The sequence below is a fragment of the Gymnodraco acuticeps genome, unplaced genomic scaffold (genome assembly GCF_902827175.1).
Source record: "Gymnodraco acuticeps unplaced genomic scaffold, fGymAcu1.1, whole genome shotgun sequence".
Lineage (NCBI taxonomy): Eukaryota > Metazoa > Chordata > Actinopteri > Perciformes > Bathydraconidae > Gymnodraco > Gymnodraco acuticeps.
The window spans coordinates 158378-172677 of NW_022989900.1; the positions used below are offsets into that span (position 1 = coordinate 158378).

General features: G+C 40.3%; 1 protein-coding gene across 3 annotated transcripts in view; it reads right to left on the reverse strand.

The window, feature by feature from the left end:
- casc3 (casc3 exon junction complex subunit) overlaps positions 1–11830 on the reverse strand; it is a 46052-nt gene extending 34222 nt beyond the window's left edge. For all 3 annotated transcript variants that reach the window (XM_034206652.1, XM_034206660.1, XM_034206669.1), the window contains exons 1-4: positions 11624–11830; positions 9507–9531; positions 7397–7452; positions 6210–6533 (exon numbers count right to left, since the gene is read on the reverse strand). In XM_034206652.1, the coding sequence (XP_034062543.1) occupies positions 6210–6533; positions 7397–7452; positions 9507–9531; positions 11624–11809 (591 nt within the window). In that variant the 5' untranslated portion in view covers positions 11810–11830. The remainder of the gene's footprint in view (positions 1–6209; positions 6534–7396; positions 7453–9506; positions 9532–11623) is intronic.
- Between the last annotated feature and the right edge of the window lie 2470 nt (positions 11831–14300).

Consider the following 14300-nt stretch of genomic DNA (forward strand, 5'->3'; position numbering starts at 1 on the left):
CCGCGTTACGATGCATTCCTTGTACTCCAGTTATAACGGCGGACTCCGCCGCTGGCCGAAGCTAACGGAGCCCCAGGGTGCTAGCTACGGCCGCCGGGACGCACTAGCGAGCTAGCCCCCTGCAGCCCCGTTAGCTTCGGCGGCGTGGACTCCGGCGGCCCACCCCTTTTAACATTCGCTCCCGTTTAGCATTATGGGCGTCATAGCCATATAGTATAAAAGTCTTACCCAAGGCTGAATCATAAACTAAACTGTATATATGTATAAAGGGTTACGTCCTTAGCTGGCTAATAAGCTACATAACAGGCTAAGCTAATAAGCACACAAACAACTGCTAACGGGGTTAACATGTATAATATTATCATTTTACTCACCGAAAAAAGCTGAAAGTAGACTTCTTGGAAGATCTGTTAGTACATTCAAGCACACAGCACGACATTTTAATTATCTGGTATTTGTAACAATATTCCCTAACAGGCACGATCACCACGAACACAGCTAAAGGATCAAGTACAGTAACTACAACTAACTAACGTTGTAGCCTTCTATGGTTGTAGCCTAGCAGATTGGACAAGTTGCTGTTAGCTGACAGTGAGGCACGTATCTGTCAATCAAAGTGACCACGCCCTAATGTATGCATAAACTTTAAGACCTAATATAAATATAAAGGGTCGCGTTAGAAAACAATTCACTCACAGATCCATAATCATGAAGGTGGAATCTAACTATATCGATAATAAAATGTATGGAGCCAGGGGTGGAAACATGTTTTTTTCTGCTGTAAAATCGGTCATTTTAACATGGGGGTCTATGGAAATTGCTCCTTTCTGCAGCCATCGCCTATCGGCCAATATATGAACTGCAGTGTGTGGCACTTCCGTATTGGCTTCCCGGCTCTACCCCACAGTTTGCCGCTTGGTAAAAAGGAGGGTTTCTGCCCTGTTACTTCTCTGCTGCTTTCTTGTTATAGTTTGAAAAGCGCAGTTTGCTTTTCAGCCCAACTGTATACTGTTTCTCAGACGCGGAGGGATACTGACTTGTTGTGAAAAGTAACTTACAATTCTACCTGTGGTATACGCTCAGTATATCACGGCTAAGAACCAATCAGATTGCTTGATTTCACTTGTCCGTTTTATAATGCTTCAATTAACTGGCTATTCTTTATAATATACTCAGATCAATAGGAGACAGAGATGTTACGTTATAAATCAAGGGTTTTTATTATTATTTACAGCAGGGGCGGGGAACCTTTTTCCTTTCAATTTTTACAACATCCTCCGAAGGCCGTACAAATTATTGAACTCAACCTCTGCTTAACCCTCCGGTATCACTGTGGAAGTTTTTGTCCATATGGGTCATTTTTCACTTTTCATTCTGCAATAACTTTGGTTGTGTAGGTGCATATGGCCTGATTTTTTGTAACAAGGCTATTTTCTCGATCTATTTTGGAATTCCAATTTCAATTTTTCAAATCGGTCTTTAATTCACTGTGTAACAAATCCACTATGCAAATTAGTCATTCGAGACAAAAATGTCCACTGCAAAAGACTTTGATAAAAACATTATATTAAAAGGTTTTTTTCACAACTTTTTTGGGTTCAATCTTTAAAGCAACTTCCGCCCTAATAGAAAATACCAAAAATGTAATAATTTTCAGGATTTTAACCCTTTAAATGCCATTTTGAATACATGAAACCGCTGTTTTTTTCATGATGAAAACAGAGAAAATTAGTTATTTTCCAAAAAATACATATCTGGGGACTGGCTCTTTTTTTTTTTTTCACAGTCTTGGATATGTCAAAGATTAGCAACAAAATTGATTTTTTTGCATTATTAGTTTTTGCACAAAATCAGATTGAACAAAAAAAGTTACAAATTAGTCATTCGGGACAAAAATTTCCACTTCCAAAAACCGCTCTAAAATGACAACAGTTTAATATTTTTTTTAACTTTTTGGGGTTAAATATTTCAATCAACTTCAGTCCTGATCAAAAATACCAAATGTTAAATTATGTTCAGGATTTTAACCCTTGAACTGCCAGTTTGAAAACATGAATTTGCGTTTTCTATGAAAAACATGCACAAAAAGGAAGTTATTTTCCATATAATAAATGTTGGGGGGGGGGGGGGGGGGGGGGTCGGCTTTTGTTCTTCTTTAACAGTCTTGGATATGTCAAAGATTAGCAACAACATTGATTTTAGTTGATTATTAGTTTTTTCACAGAATCAGATTAAACAAAAAACTCACACATTAGCCACTCGCGGACAAAAATGTCCCATCCACTCCCATTATAACCACATCTTTTGATCTCTTCGCCATACCGGTATAAAATCATGCATTTTGTAATGTCAGGATTTTATATTGGAGGAAAATAGTTCAATTTGTCCTTTTTACTGTAAAAACCAGATGTGACATTTTACCATTGAATTACATGCTTGTCATTTCTTGGTTTCTTTGCCTGTTGTATAATGGGGCCCTGAGAGCCATTGGAATACATGTATGCAACTAATATGATGTAGGTGTGTTGGTATGGATGTGGAAGAGTGGTATCAGCTGAGAAATGTGTGTGTGTGTGTGTCTGGATGTACAGTGTGTGTGCACAGAGACAACAATATACAGTAGATTTGGTTTACAGCAAGTCGCAGTTTTCGCCTCATATCTGTCTTTCTTTCTCTTTTTCTCTCACTCCTTCATTCCCAAACTCATACACACTCTTACATATTAACCAGTTAAGCCCTTAGCCTGTTTTTCAGGTTTCAGGCTCGAAAATGCCACTAACACAACAAATGATATATCTTCACTTCTAAAAAGGGGTAAATTAATAATTATTTTTCTCAAAGCAAGGTTACATCTGTGAGTTGGATGTAGAAGTGTCAGAATCAATATAGATGTTTTTATTTTAAAGTAAATTCAGATGGAACATAGTAAAAACATGTAAATTCTAATGTCCACCTAAAAAAAAACCTTTACTTATCGTGAAAACCACCCTTGCATGATGGGTTAGTAGACTAAAAGCTTTAGGAATCCAAACTATAACATATAATAAGTACCCTGTATCAAGATTGATGCAAAACAAGTGAAATTTGACCTTTTTAGAGAGATTTAGAAAAATAAAGTCTAAGCGGACTCACCTCTGGGTAATTTGGGAACCATCGGTTCCATTTGAACTTTTTCACTGTAAAAATCATTTTATTACTTTGAATTATCACTATAGGTATTCATTCCATCCAAATACAACTGTTGTGAAAAAAAAATAAAAATAAATAAAATAAAACATAGGCTTACTCTTACAGTGAGCCTCTGAATTAGCCCCGAGCGAAAAATGCTAACCTATTACAGCACCGAAAATCACTCCTCGCTCCCTTATTACTTATCCTAGCTGCACATCCAACACATTGTTTATGATCGCAAGGAGACACAGAATCTAACGGTGCCCACCTGAACAGCCCAACACTGAAAGATACAAACTCGCGACGTTATCAACAAAAACGTACATCAAAACAAATGGCGCTAGCGCTAATGCGCTAGGCTAACAATGACTTACCTTCCTCATTGTCTGGTCTAAACTGGTCTTCAATGTAATTAAAACGATAAAAACGATGATGTAGTGAATCCATAGATTAATATCCAATGGGGCTGTGTCCCCTTTGAAATGTTCTGATAATCTATAAGCAATAAAACTGCAATTCCGTTATCTGCTGTCCGCTCTGTGCTCCGTGCGCTCTGGGTCCTGCTGCATTACCTGCTTCTTTACGCTGTAAACAATAAATGAAGTCGGCTGCGTAATGTACTTAAGTTGGCTGCCATTCTTTATAATTTGCGCAGGACCATATCTCTGGAACCCATTGGTCGATTCGTGTGATTTACACCTTTTTCTTAACCATCAGAACCAATAGAATCGATGGGCAGTTCCCAAATCTACGTAAACATTACCATAGCGGACGTAATAGAGAAGCAAACGAAGCATATCTGAAAGTGCAAGCCTGGACGGCAATACTTTATACCGAGTATATTGCCATAAATATGATGATTGATTATCAGTAAAAAATTATACGTGACACAAAGACATTGGATTAACCTTGAGATGCGTTTTTATTCCGTTGAACACAACTTTTGATCACAAATCAAAAAAGGTAAGACGTAATTATTGTAATATTTTTGGAACCGGATGTTGTTTACTTTCTCTTTTCTGGCTGATAGCTCCAGGAATTCGAGGTCGGACAGTGATGACATTACATGTGTGAAATCTGTGGAGTCTCAGCTTTAAATCGTATATCTTGTTTGTGCAGTTAAGATAGTAATAAGGGCATTTCTACCGTGTGTTGTGTGTAAAAAAGCGTTAGCATTAGTTAGCATTTTTTCGCTCAATGCTAATTCAAAGGCTTGGTATTACTTTTGTGTTTTTCTTAGCTAACAATTGTTCTTATTGTCAGTTAGCGGAGTTTCTTACCTTTAAAAGGGTATGAAACATTAATAGTTTCATAAATGTTAAGAAGCCCTGAGACATGTGAGAAAAAAAAAAACTGTGGGAGGGGTCCACTGGGGGGACCTTCGGGCTTAACTGGTTAAACCTCCTTATACCTTGTGTGTGAGTGATTGTGTGTGAGAAGGAGACAGGAGTAAGTGTGCTCTCATGAAGTTTTGTTTTTCATTTGTGCCGTTTCATGTGTCTTTGAGGTAAACAGATGTATGATCTTGACCCTGCTTGACCTCGATGTTTTGAATTGTTTGAACTTCAAAGTCCTTTTTTTTTTTAAATATTGAAGTTAAAAGCATCAATCTGGTGCACTTTAAGAGCAACATTAAGAGATCTATGGATACATCTCTCAACACCCAGATGAAACACAACTGTAAGCAGATGTTCTTTTTCTCTATGGATATTTTACAAATCACTCCCCTTTCAAACTGTATTCTTGTTTTACTGCCATATAGTATTTCATAACTGTTTTTCCTTTATTCTCTTATTTGTTTTATAACTATAATGATCATATGAAGGTGTGTCCTGGAAATAATCTTTTGAATAATTTGTGACCAAACCGTTTGAGACCCACTGAGAAAACTTAGACTAAAGTTAAATATCTATTCTAAACACTCAGAGAGTCCTTTAGCTCACCTGAGCCTCTCAGTCTGAGAGGAGAGCTCTCCTCCAGCTTGTTGTGGAACCAACAGCTCCGTATGTCCGTTAGTGCAGCTAGCTAACCAGATGCTAACAACACGGTCCCTGCTGCTGGCACCGGTCCCTCTCTCCCCCCCTCTCTCACACACACTAAATGCGCTATGTCCGCACACAAATAGAGCCGAGTTTGAATGACACAAGCACACTTTTATTTCCATGCAACTCTCTGATTGGTCTGGTGTCTTGCCTCTGTTGCATTCACTGAACACGGGAAATTACATTCCTGCCGTCCTCTCGAGTGTCATGATGAGGTTCACGTAAAACACGGTTAATGTATTATATTATTGAGGTAGAATTGTCCGGGGCTACAGAAAAAACATTCGGGGCAGGCCAAAATATTATTTTACCAACAATGTGGAATTTATTGGCTACATATTACACAGATTATGCACAGCGGGAGCAGTTATAATAATTCAGACAGGGGAGCTCCGCACCCCCTGCCTGCCGCTAGGGGGTGCTGCAGCGCCCTCAGCACCCCCCCTTCCCACGCCCATGTCAAGGTGTACCTTAACCTCACTGAGCTGAGGTTATTTGAGCCTCTCAGGAGAGCTCTCTTCCACCTGTTTGTAGAAAAGCTCTTTAAATTCGTTAGCATAGCTAGCTAACCAGATGCTAATAACAACAGATCGCCACTGTGCTTACAACTAAAGACACAGCCACGCAAACAATGCGGCATGTGTACGGCTCCTTAAGGGTACTGCAATATTTGAGGAGCTGGAGCGACGTTCCGGTGCTCTCCGTCAGCACTCTAGTCTACACTCCTTTCAGACGAGACATAACCACGTGAAGACACGTTACGCTCGTGTTGTGTTCAGGGAACCTGTACTTGGCCAGGAAAAACAGGCACTCACTTGTTTAATTATTTTGCGGTCTCGATTTCTTATATACTTTACTCATTACTGCATTATTTTTGCACCATTGTGTAAATTGCACCATTTTACTTTCTCTTTATGTTAGGTATACTGCTGTTGCATTTGTAGAGGAAATTATTTCCATAATGATAAATAGTTCCAGAGGTGCAGGGAGTCTCACCTGCCCGTCCCCGCTCTGTCTCTCTCCGGCCAGGTCGCCCTTCTCCTCGGCTTTGCTCTCCTCTTTACTCTGTCCTCCTTCCTCTTTCTCTTCATTCTTATCCTCCTCTTCTTCCTCCTCTTCTTCCTCCTCTTCTACCTCCTCTTCTACCTCCTCCACCTCCTCCACCTCCTCCTCCTCCACCCCCTCCTGCACCTCCTCCACATCCACGACTTCCTCTACTGTTGCGGGGCCTTCGGCTGTGGTGGACGGTTTGGGCTCGGTTGGTGCTGCTGGAGCTTCTTCATCGCTGAACTGCTCTGCCTCCTCTTCCTCCTCCACTCCCTGAGGGAACACAGGAACGTGTAGTTTAACATTATTTATTTATGTTGGATCAAATAGGACCACATCCATGCATATCACTTTGCAGAAAGAAGTCTTATATGTTTACTAAAGCTAGCTATGGCTAAACAGAATTTTCTTTTTTTATTCCACCAGAAAACAACATGTAACCATGAAGGTTAAAAGACTTCGTAAGCCGGACGACGGAAAACAGAAAAAGATGGTATGGACTTCTGCTGTGTTTAAAGACGGTAATGACTTTCAGGACTCACTTTCCCAATTCCAGCTCACTAACCACATAGTCAACATAGTTTTTGGGTGAGATGCCTCAAATTAGGTCTGTGGTTAACACCGACAAGACATTAGTGAATGGCGTAAGCTTCTACCTGTTATAAAGTGTCTAAATGAGACCAAGCATCATCACGCCAAACATTAGCCGCCTTTAGCTTAGCAGCTGTGAGGTCAAGTATATTGTTATAGCCTATAGTTATATTTTTACTTCTGTCGATGAAATGTATACTTCATATAAATCAGTGGCGTTAATATATGGAGATTATTCTGCCAAACAAAACGTGAAAGTGTCAAAAAGTGTCACGTTTGCCACTGAAATTAATAATAATAATAATAATAATACCTTTTTTTTTTTAATGGAGGGAGCCCTTGTGATGCTAACTTCCGGTCGGCGTTCAAAAAAAACGTCTGCCCTGCACCACTGTTTTAATAGCAACACTGCTTTTCGTGTTCATGTTTCCTCATTTTCTTCAATGCTTCGTACTGGAATAATAGGCTATACGTTTGACTTTACACTACTGAAGTTCCATAATGAATGCCAGTTAAACCAGTTGCATACCGCTGCAGTGTTTTACCTCTGAATGGGAGCCGTTTTCCTCCGGATCAGCACTGTCATAGTCTGAGAGGACAGCTGCACAAAACACACGGAAAGAGAGAACATTAGATCATTTTTTTCATGTAATTCAATTCTGGCTCAAACATGTTTTAAAAGCTGGGTATGAGCTAGGGCTGCATGATATTGAAAAAAACTGACATTGCGATATATATTTTTCCCCTGCGATATATATTGCGTTTTTTTTAACTATATTTAACCGGATGAAGGATTTTAGTCACGGACGTCTGGATCTTAACTGGTTGACTCATCATACCTTAAGTCATGATCTAACATGTCATGATAATGCATGTTGCTTACCCTCAAATAAGGGGGTTCATCTGTGAATGAAGAAGAGAAGAACCTTTTTGTATCCAAAATAGTTCCAGATGGCAGATGTTGCTTTACTTTTTGGAAGTAAATCTTCATTCTCGCCGGTATTGTCCTCCTGTCCCTCGCTCATTTTTTACCGGTGTTTTGATGGTCTGCAAACTAGCGGGACGGGGCCTGCTGTGATCTGATCAAGAATGATTGTGATTGGTGGTTTGCTGTGCATGCAGAGCCTGCATGTCACTCACTCAAGTACCCCTGACATGAGAGCCGCGCAAGTTTTCCTTTTGTAGCAAGCAGCAAAATAATTGTAACATGACGTGTTTGAGTTAATTTACCTACTTAATATCCTTTAAAAAAAAATGAAAACAATTTTTTTTTTTATAAAATCGCACGTCCCTGCGATGTGAATATCGCGGTTATCGCCATGACACGATATATCGTTCAGCCCTAGTATGAGCCCCAGTTGGCTATAATCCTATCCAAAAAAAAAAACTGTAATTACTGTCTTTTGATTCCCTTTGTGTTCTTGGTTTAAAGCCCCGGCCACACGAGGACGATAACGGTCGTATCTGCTACAGTTCACTATCAGATAGACCAGGGGTTGGCAATAATATAACGGGTCCCAAGGTGGATAGATCTGCAAACGAAACGCTCTGGGGGGGAAAACGGCTCCGTGTTTACGCCTACACGATCATTTCCTGATAACGTTGAAGCAATAGCCACGCCTCTCCTGCTCAGAGATCAGCTGCTGGGCTCTCAGAAGAGGGGGAGGAAAAGAGAGGCTCTGTTTTTTATTATTATATAGAGTCGTTATTCATTTGTTTTAAAGCTCAATAAATAACAAAGAAGACCTTTGACCGGCACTTTTATAATTTTGTCCAGAAGATTTAAATTTTAACGGACATGTTGATCGGAAAACAAATCTAACTGAAACTCTGCCGCACGGTTCCCTCGTCCCTTGGAAGAGGCGGAGAGGTGGGTGTTTGTCATCTGCTGGTGGACTACCGGAGAGATTTACAGCAGGAGCCCACGCTTGCCTCGGGGAGGGAGAAAAAGAGCCAGAGCGTCCACAGCGAAGAAAAAACAGAAGGGCAACAATGCGCGGGAAGTCTTCTTCGCTGCTTTTGTGGCAGGACTAGAGCGCCACTTACAGGCCTGGCATGTGTACTACAGCGTCTCCAGCGCTTTCGAGCGGTCTCGTGTGAACGGACACGTAACTTTCTGGTGCCTGTTGCGTGTGGACGGAAGACTTTTTTGATAACGATTGCGGTCCGTTTGCGTTATCGTCCTTGTGTGGCCGGGGCTTAAGGGATATGGCCAAAAACTTTTATCACGGTATGTCCTTTTGACTATATATTACAATACAGTAATTGTTATGTAAATTCCTTAATAAATGGTTTCAAATCATCATACCGTAGTTCACATCACACATTTGCCGCACAAGACATGACATGAGTTAAAAACAGAAGACTGAAACCAGTAAAACTACACAAATAATGGAACGCTTTATGGTTCTTGAAAAAAAATTGTTTCAGGTTTTACAGGATGTTATGTTAACCGGGGAAAACATAAAGAGCCTGATTTAAGTGTGTGCAATGTTAATAAACATAAAAATCACAAAAAGGAAAAACACTTATTGTGGAGATTTGCTTCCATGATGGAAACTGCATAGCTAAATCTCCCATTTCTAGCGTGAGCTGGTTCAATTTGACAAGGCTTAAGGATAGGTTTGAGATGTTGTGAATTAATAAATGTCTTACCTTCACCTACACCATCTTCACTCTCCTGCAAAACACAAAAACTAAAATCAGCATTGTATTGTTTGCTCTCAAAGACGACAACAACTCTTCCGTAGGACAACCCTGTGAGAAACTATGAATCATAACAACATAGTGAGGGTGACCAACAACCAGTGGCGGCCGGCCCATAGGGGGCGCCGCCCCCCCCCTCTTTCCACATGTTTGATTGTCATTAAAAATTAAAAATATATTTGAAAAATATATTATTTTTTTTTTTAATGAACAAGGTAAATATTATATAGTTGGTATCAGTAAAAATGTATAATCTAAAATAAAATCTTGTTTAAAATTGTGTCACATGTTTCCTGCCTGGCCGCAGCGTGTATCATTACCCTCTCTCGTCTGGGCGCTAAGAAAGGAGCCCTCACTCAGCCCCAGCAGCATCCAACACATTGCTGACTGTTACTATGCTGCCGAAACTACTGGTTATGGCTAGAAAGGATCCGTCTTGTGTAAAACTCTCGCGAGAGTTTGCGAGTCACGTGGCAGAATGTTTACGTTTGACAGGCAGCCTTTTAGTTACGATCGTTAACATCAGTGGGCCACAGCAAATGATGGTGAGAAGCTAAACTATCTATTAATTATGTCATTTACAGGGAGTGTGAATGTAACTGTGTGTGACTAGCTGGATGCAAACAGGTAAACGCTGTCTTTTGTTTCCCATGCTTGCTCTTCAAACAGCCGGGGAAAGATACTATGTGCCCGTGATAAATAAACACCCACACACATATTATTGTATATAGTTGAGTTGACAGCATCCATCAAACTAGATTTGTTTGCCTTAATGGTCTGTTTTCTAATATTTCTGTGTTTCTGAACCACGTCTGTGTCTGCATATAATGTTCGTATTTAGTCTCCTGATTTGAAATGGGAATTAGATCATTTTGAGTGTTCCCAAAGAACCGGTGTTCTGCAGTTTGTGTGGGCCTACTGTACTGTTGCACAGTTTACTGTAGAAACTATGTCCAGGACAAGGTGTTTCGAAGTTTTGGAAGATTCATAGCTAACCACACTGAAGATTATGGAAGTATTGATCCGTCTTCTCATATCTCTAACATCACCAGAAGTCATAATTTAAGGGGTCATTTCTCAAAATGTTCCCTGTGTGGTTTATTCACCATTACAATAGCCCCACCTAAAATAATTTCCACCAGCCACCACTGCCAACAACATTTCCTGAACAGTGAATTTAAATTGTTACCATCAAAAATACAGGGTTCAACGATTAAATACAGTTCGACTAAAGCGCTCCTTTGAGCACAACACGATCTTGAAATTAACCCAGAGTCAAATCCCAGGTCAGATGTACGTTAAAAGGGTTTTGAACATGTTGTCTTCAGTTTATGTTAATGTCTGTTTCCTTGTTTCGTGTCTTAATATTTGTATTTGTTTGATGTTGCAAAGGAAGCTGCTGTGATGCAAGAAAACATTAAGACTTGATCTGACATTAAAATATTACTATCGTATTATACCCTCTTCTACCCCCGGGTCATTGGAAGTGAATTCTCCCGCTGGACGTGGCACGGCGGAAAGCATTAGCGGGGCCTAGCCGGGTGCTAACCGGAAAAAATGCTTACCAACACCAGGGTGGAAACTGTCTTATTAACAAAGCCAACCGGAGCTTCTTATATTGAGGTCAACATTAACCCAAACTCGAGCAAGGCAAAGTATCAAGGGAAAGCCGGGGTTATGGCTGAATGTACCCTCTGTAAATGCGTTTTAACCGGCGCTTTAACGCCTCACAGCGGAGAACAACATTACAGTAAAGTTGGACTAACTACCTCAACTGTTGATGCTAAAACTGCTTATTTATCACACTTAAAGTAAATATAGCCTATACACAAACTCTCTAATGACGGTCTAACAGCTAACGTGGGGGCTCCTTCCAGCTAACGCAGTCTACTGAAGGAGCCCTAAGACGTTTATGTAAGGTGTAAATTGGTTATAAGCAATTCATTTATCGCAGCATTTTCAAATCACCCAGCCGAACTCAGCGCTCGCCCCCCGGGGAAAAGTTGTTTAAGGCAGCGGTAAATGTCACAGTCAGCTTGGGAAGCTAACGCGGGTTAGCTACTCACACACTCCGACTCCACTACGGGTTTCGGCTCTGGTCGGGTTGCTGTCACCTCCGGCGGTTCGGGTTCTCTCACACGGTTCTTGGTGGTCGGGGAGCCGGACTTCCCGCTGTCCGAGCCCGAACCGGACTCGTCGTCGTCCTCGCTGTCCTGGGACGCGCGCCTCCTCCTTCGCCGCCGGTCCGCCATCTTAGATCTCGAATGGTTGGAACCGGAACAAGACTGTGGGTAGGCTAGTTATTCTCTGAGGTTTTAAATAAAAGGTCATGAGCGTGTTTTTTTGTACTGCCATCTTCTGGAAGTCGGTACGTCAAATAATACGTAATCATTTCACGGTAAAACAATATAACATTTTAAATGAAAGAGCTTAAGCAATTATTTGTTTAAAATATATCTATTCAGTCTGATTTTTTCCTAGTAAATATTTGGTCAATTAGATATGTATTTCAGATACCTAAATTGTAACTATATTTAAAGCACCATTTGTGATTGTTAGTGTAATTTATTTAGACAGATACATGACATACCACTCATTTATACTTTGTAGCCTATGTCGGGAAGACATTTATCAGGTTCTATTTGATCGATTAAAATTGTTATATATTCATTTTACATTAAGTCTGCTAATCACTCATACAATGTAGAAATGACTGTTCACAACATTGGAGTCAAAATTGAGTCCATTTGTAGATAAATCAGTTTCTACGTCTATCACATTTCTGAGGACAGTTGGGGTACTCTAGTGGCAGACTAGTAGGGCAGCAGTGGTTCAGTTTGTAGGGACGGTCGGACCAAAAAAAATACGGAGTGTGGACTGGTATTGGAGAGGAGCCAGTTCACCTCCTAGACCCCTTCCGAGGTGCCCTTGAGCAAGGCACCGAACCCCCAACTGCTCCTGGCTCCGGCTAGACTGGCTGCCTCTCCGCTCTGGATCCTCTCGTGTGAATATATCACTGTGTGTATGTGCATGTGCATGTGTGCACACAAAACATTACTGTGTGTATTTGTATACCTATATACAGTGCTTCTCAAAGTGTGGTCCGCGGACCACTGGTGGTCCGTGAGTGCCCCCTAGTGGTCCGTGAGTATATTGGTAACATTTCACATTTTTAATAAATAAATAAATTTAAGTTTTCCGCACTCTCGCGGGAATATCTCCGCAATGGAGCGAGCTTAAGTTTCACTTTCGATTGCATGATATAGCCCAGATAAACACCTTCATCACACATGTTGCCACTTGTTTGTACCATTTTCAAAAAATGAGAATATACAAAAACGATGTGAGTTAGGTGGTCCGCGGGTTTCTTTTTATTGGTTAAGTGGTCCTTGGTATGAAAAAGTTTGAGAAACACTGCTATATAAGAAGCATGTGCATGTATAAAAAAAACTGAGTGGAAAACTGAATTTCACTTCAATAAAGGTCCCCGCTATGGGATTAGTTTTGTATCATAAAGATAAAGCAACACTTTCTCAGAATAAAGAAAAACTATGAGTTTAAGAGAAAAAAAAACGGAGTCAAGCAAAAATAAAATACATTCCAAACAAAACTAAGTTGCAAACAAATCATTTGTGTAATCATGTAAACTGTAAGTCTTTTTTATTTGTTTTTACATAGGTTTTTGTTTGCAGTTCTTGTTTCTTCTTTCTCAATGATCAGACTTTTGCTCTCGCTGCAGCTCTTCTCGTTTGCGCTCCCTCATTTTTTGTTTTCGATTTTGACACAAACATCCCAGGTGGGCGGGACTATCAGGGGTGTGTCCCCATTGGCTACTCAGTCTTTGAGTGACAGCCCACTACACCACAGATCATACAGCGCAACTCATGCAGCACAGAGCCCTGGGTTGCGTTCCGATAATCCAAAAATTAGCTCCTAAATTCTAACCCTGTCTCCTATTCCTTGACCTCTGAGTGAAACGTCACGGGGTTAAGGGATAGTGGATAGGAGAATTCAAAAGGACTTAGGAGAAGAGACCGCGGTACTTTAGAGAATCCGAATGCACTTTCACTATCCGACGTGTTTATGATGCGCCAGCGGACGTCATGAATGTGCGTCTGCTGCTGTGGGGAAACTATGGAAACTACAGTTTTCTATAGCGGACTACAACATGGATGTTTAATAAGAACGAGGGACTACTGTAAACTCATCTAGAGACTCTGCACCGTGCTCTGATGCTGTTGCTTTATGCTTTATGAACGTGGACAACAGAGAAACATATTCTTCATGACCAAAGTTGGAATTGAAATAAAAAAGGAAAGTGAAACTTATGCTCGTCACCCTCTCCCTCCGGTCCACATTAATACAAATGATCCCAATACGTATGATTGTATGAAAAGATCTTAAAATCAATACAAATTATCCCAATACGTATGATTGTATGAACTATGAAAATATCTTAAAATCAATACAAATGTAGGCTATTTATTATAAACGTTAGTCCTTAACATCTATCACTGTGTATATCACCATTCAAACATCTTTTAAAAGTTGAACAAACCCCACACAGCTCAGTAAAGACTGTGAGATGTTGACTTTATTTGATCATTTCAGTAAAAATAATAATAATACTGATGAACGTTCAAAACAAAGCACTTTGGCAACTTACGTTTTAAAATGCTTAATAAGCACCGTAACTTTCATGATATAATTTATCGGTCATAATCGGTTGTTTCCGTGAACGGC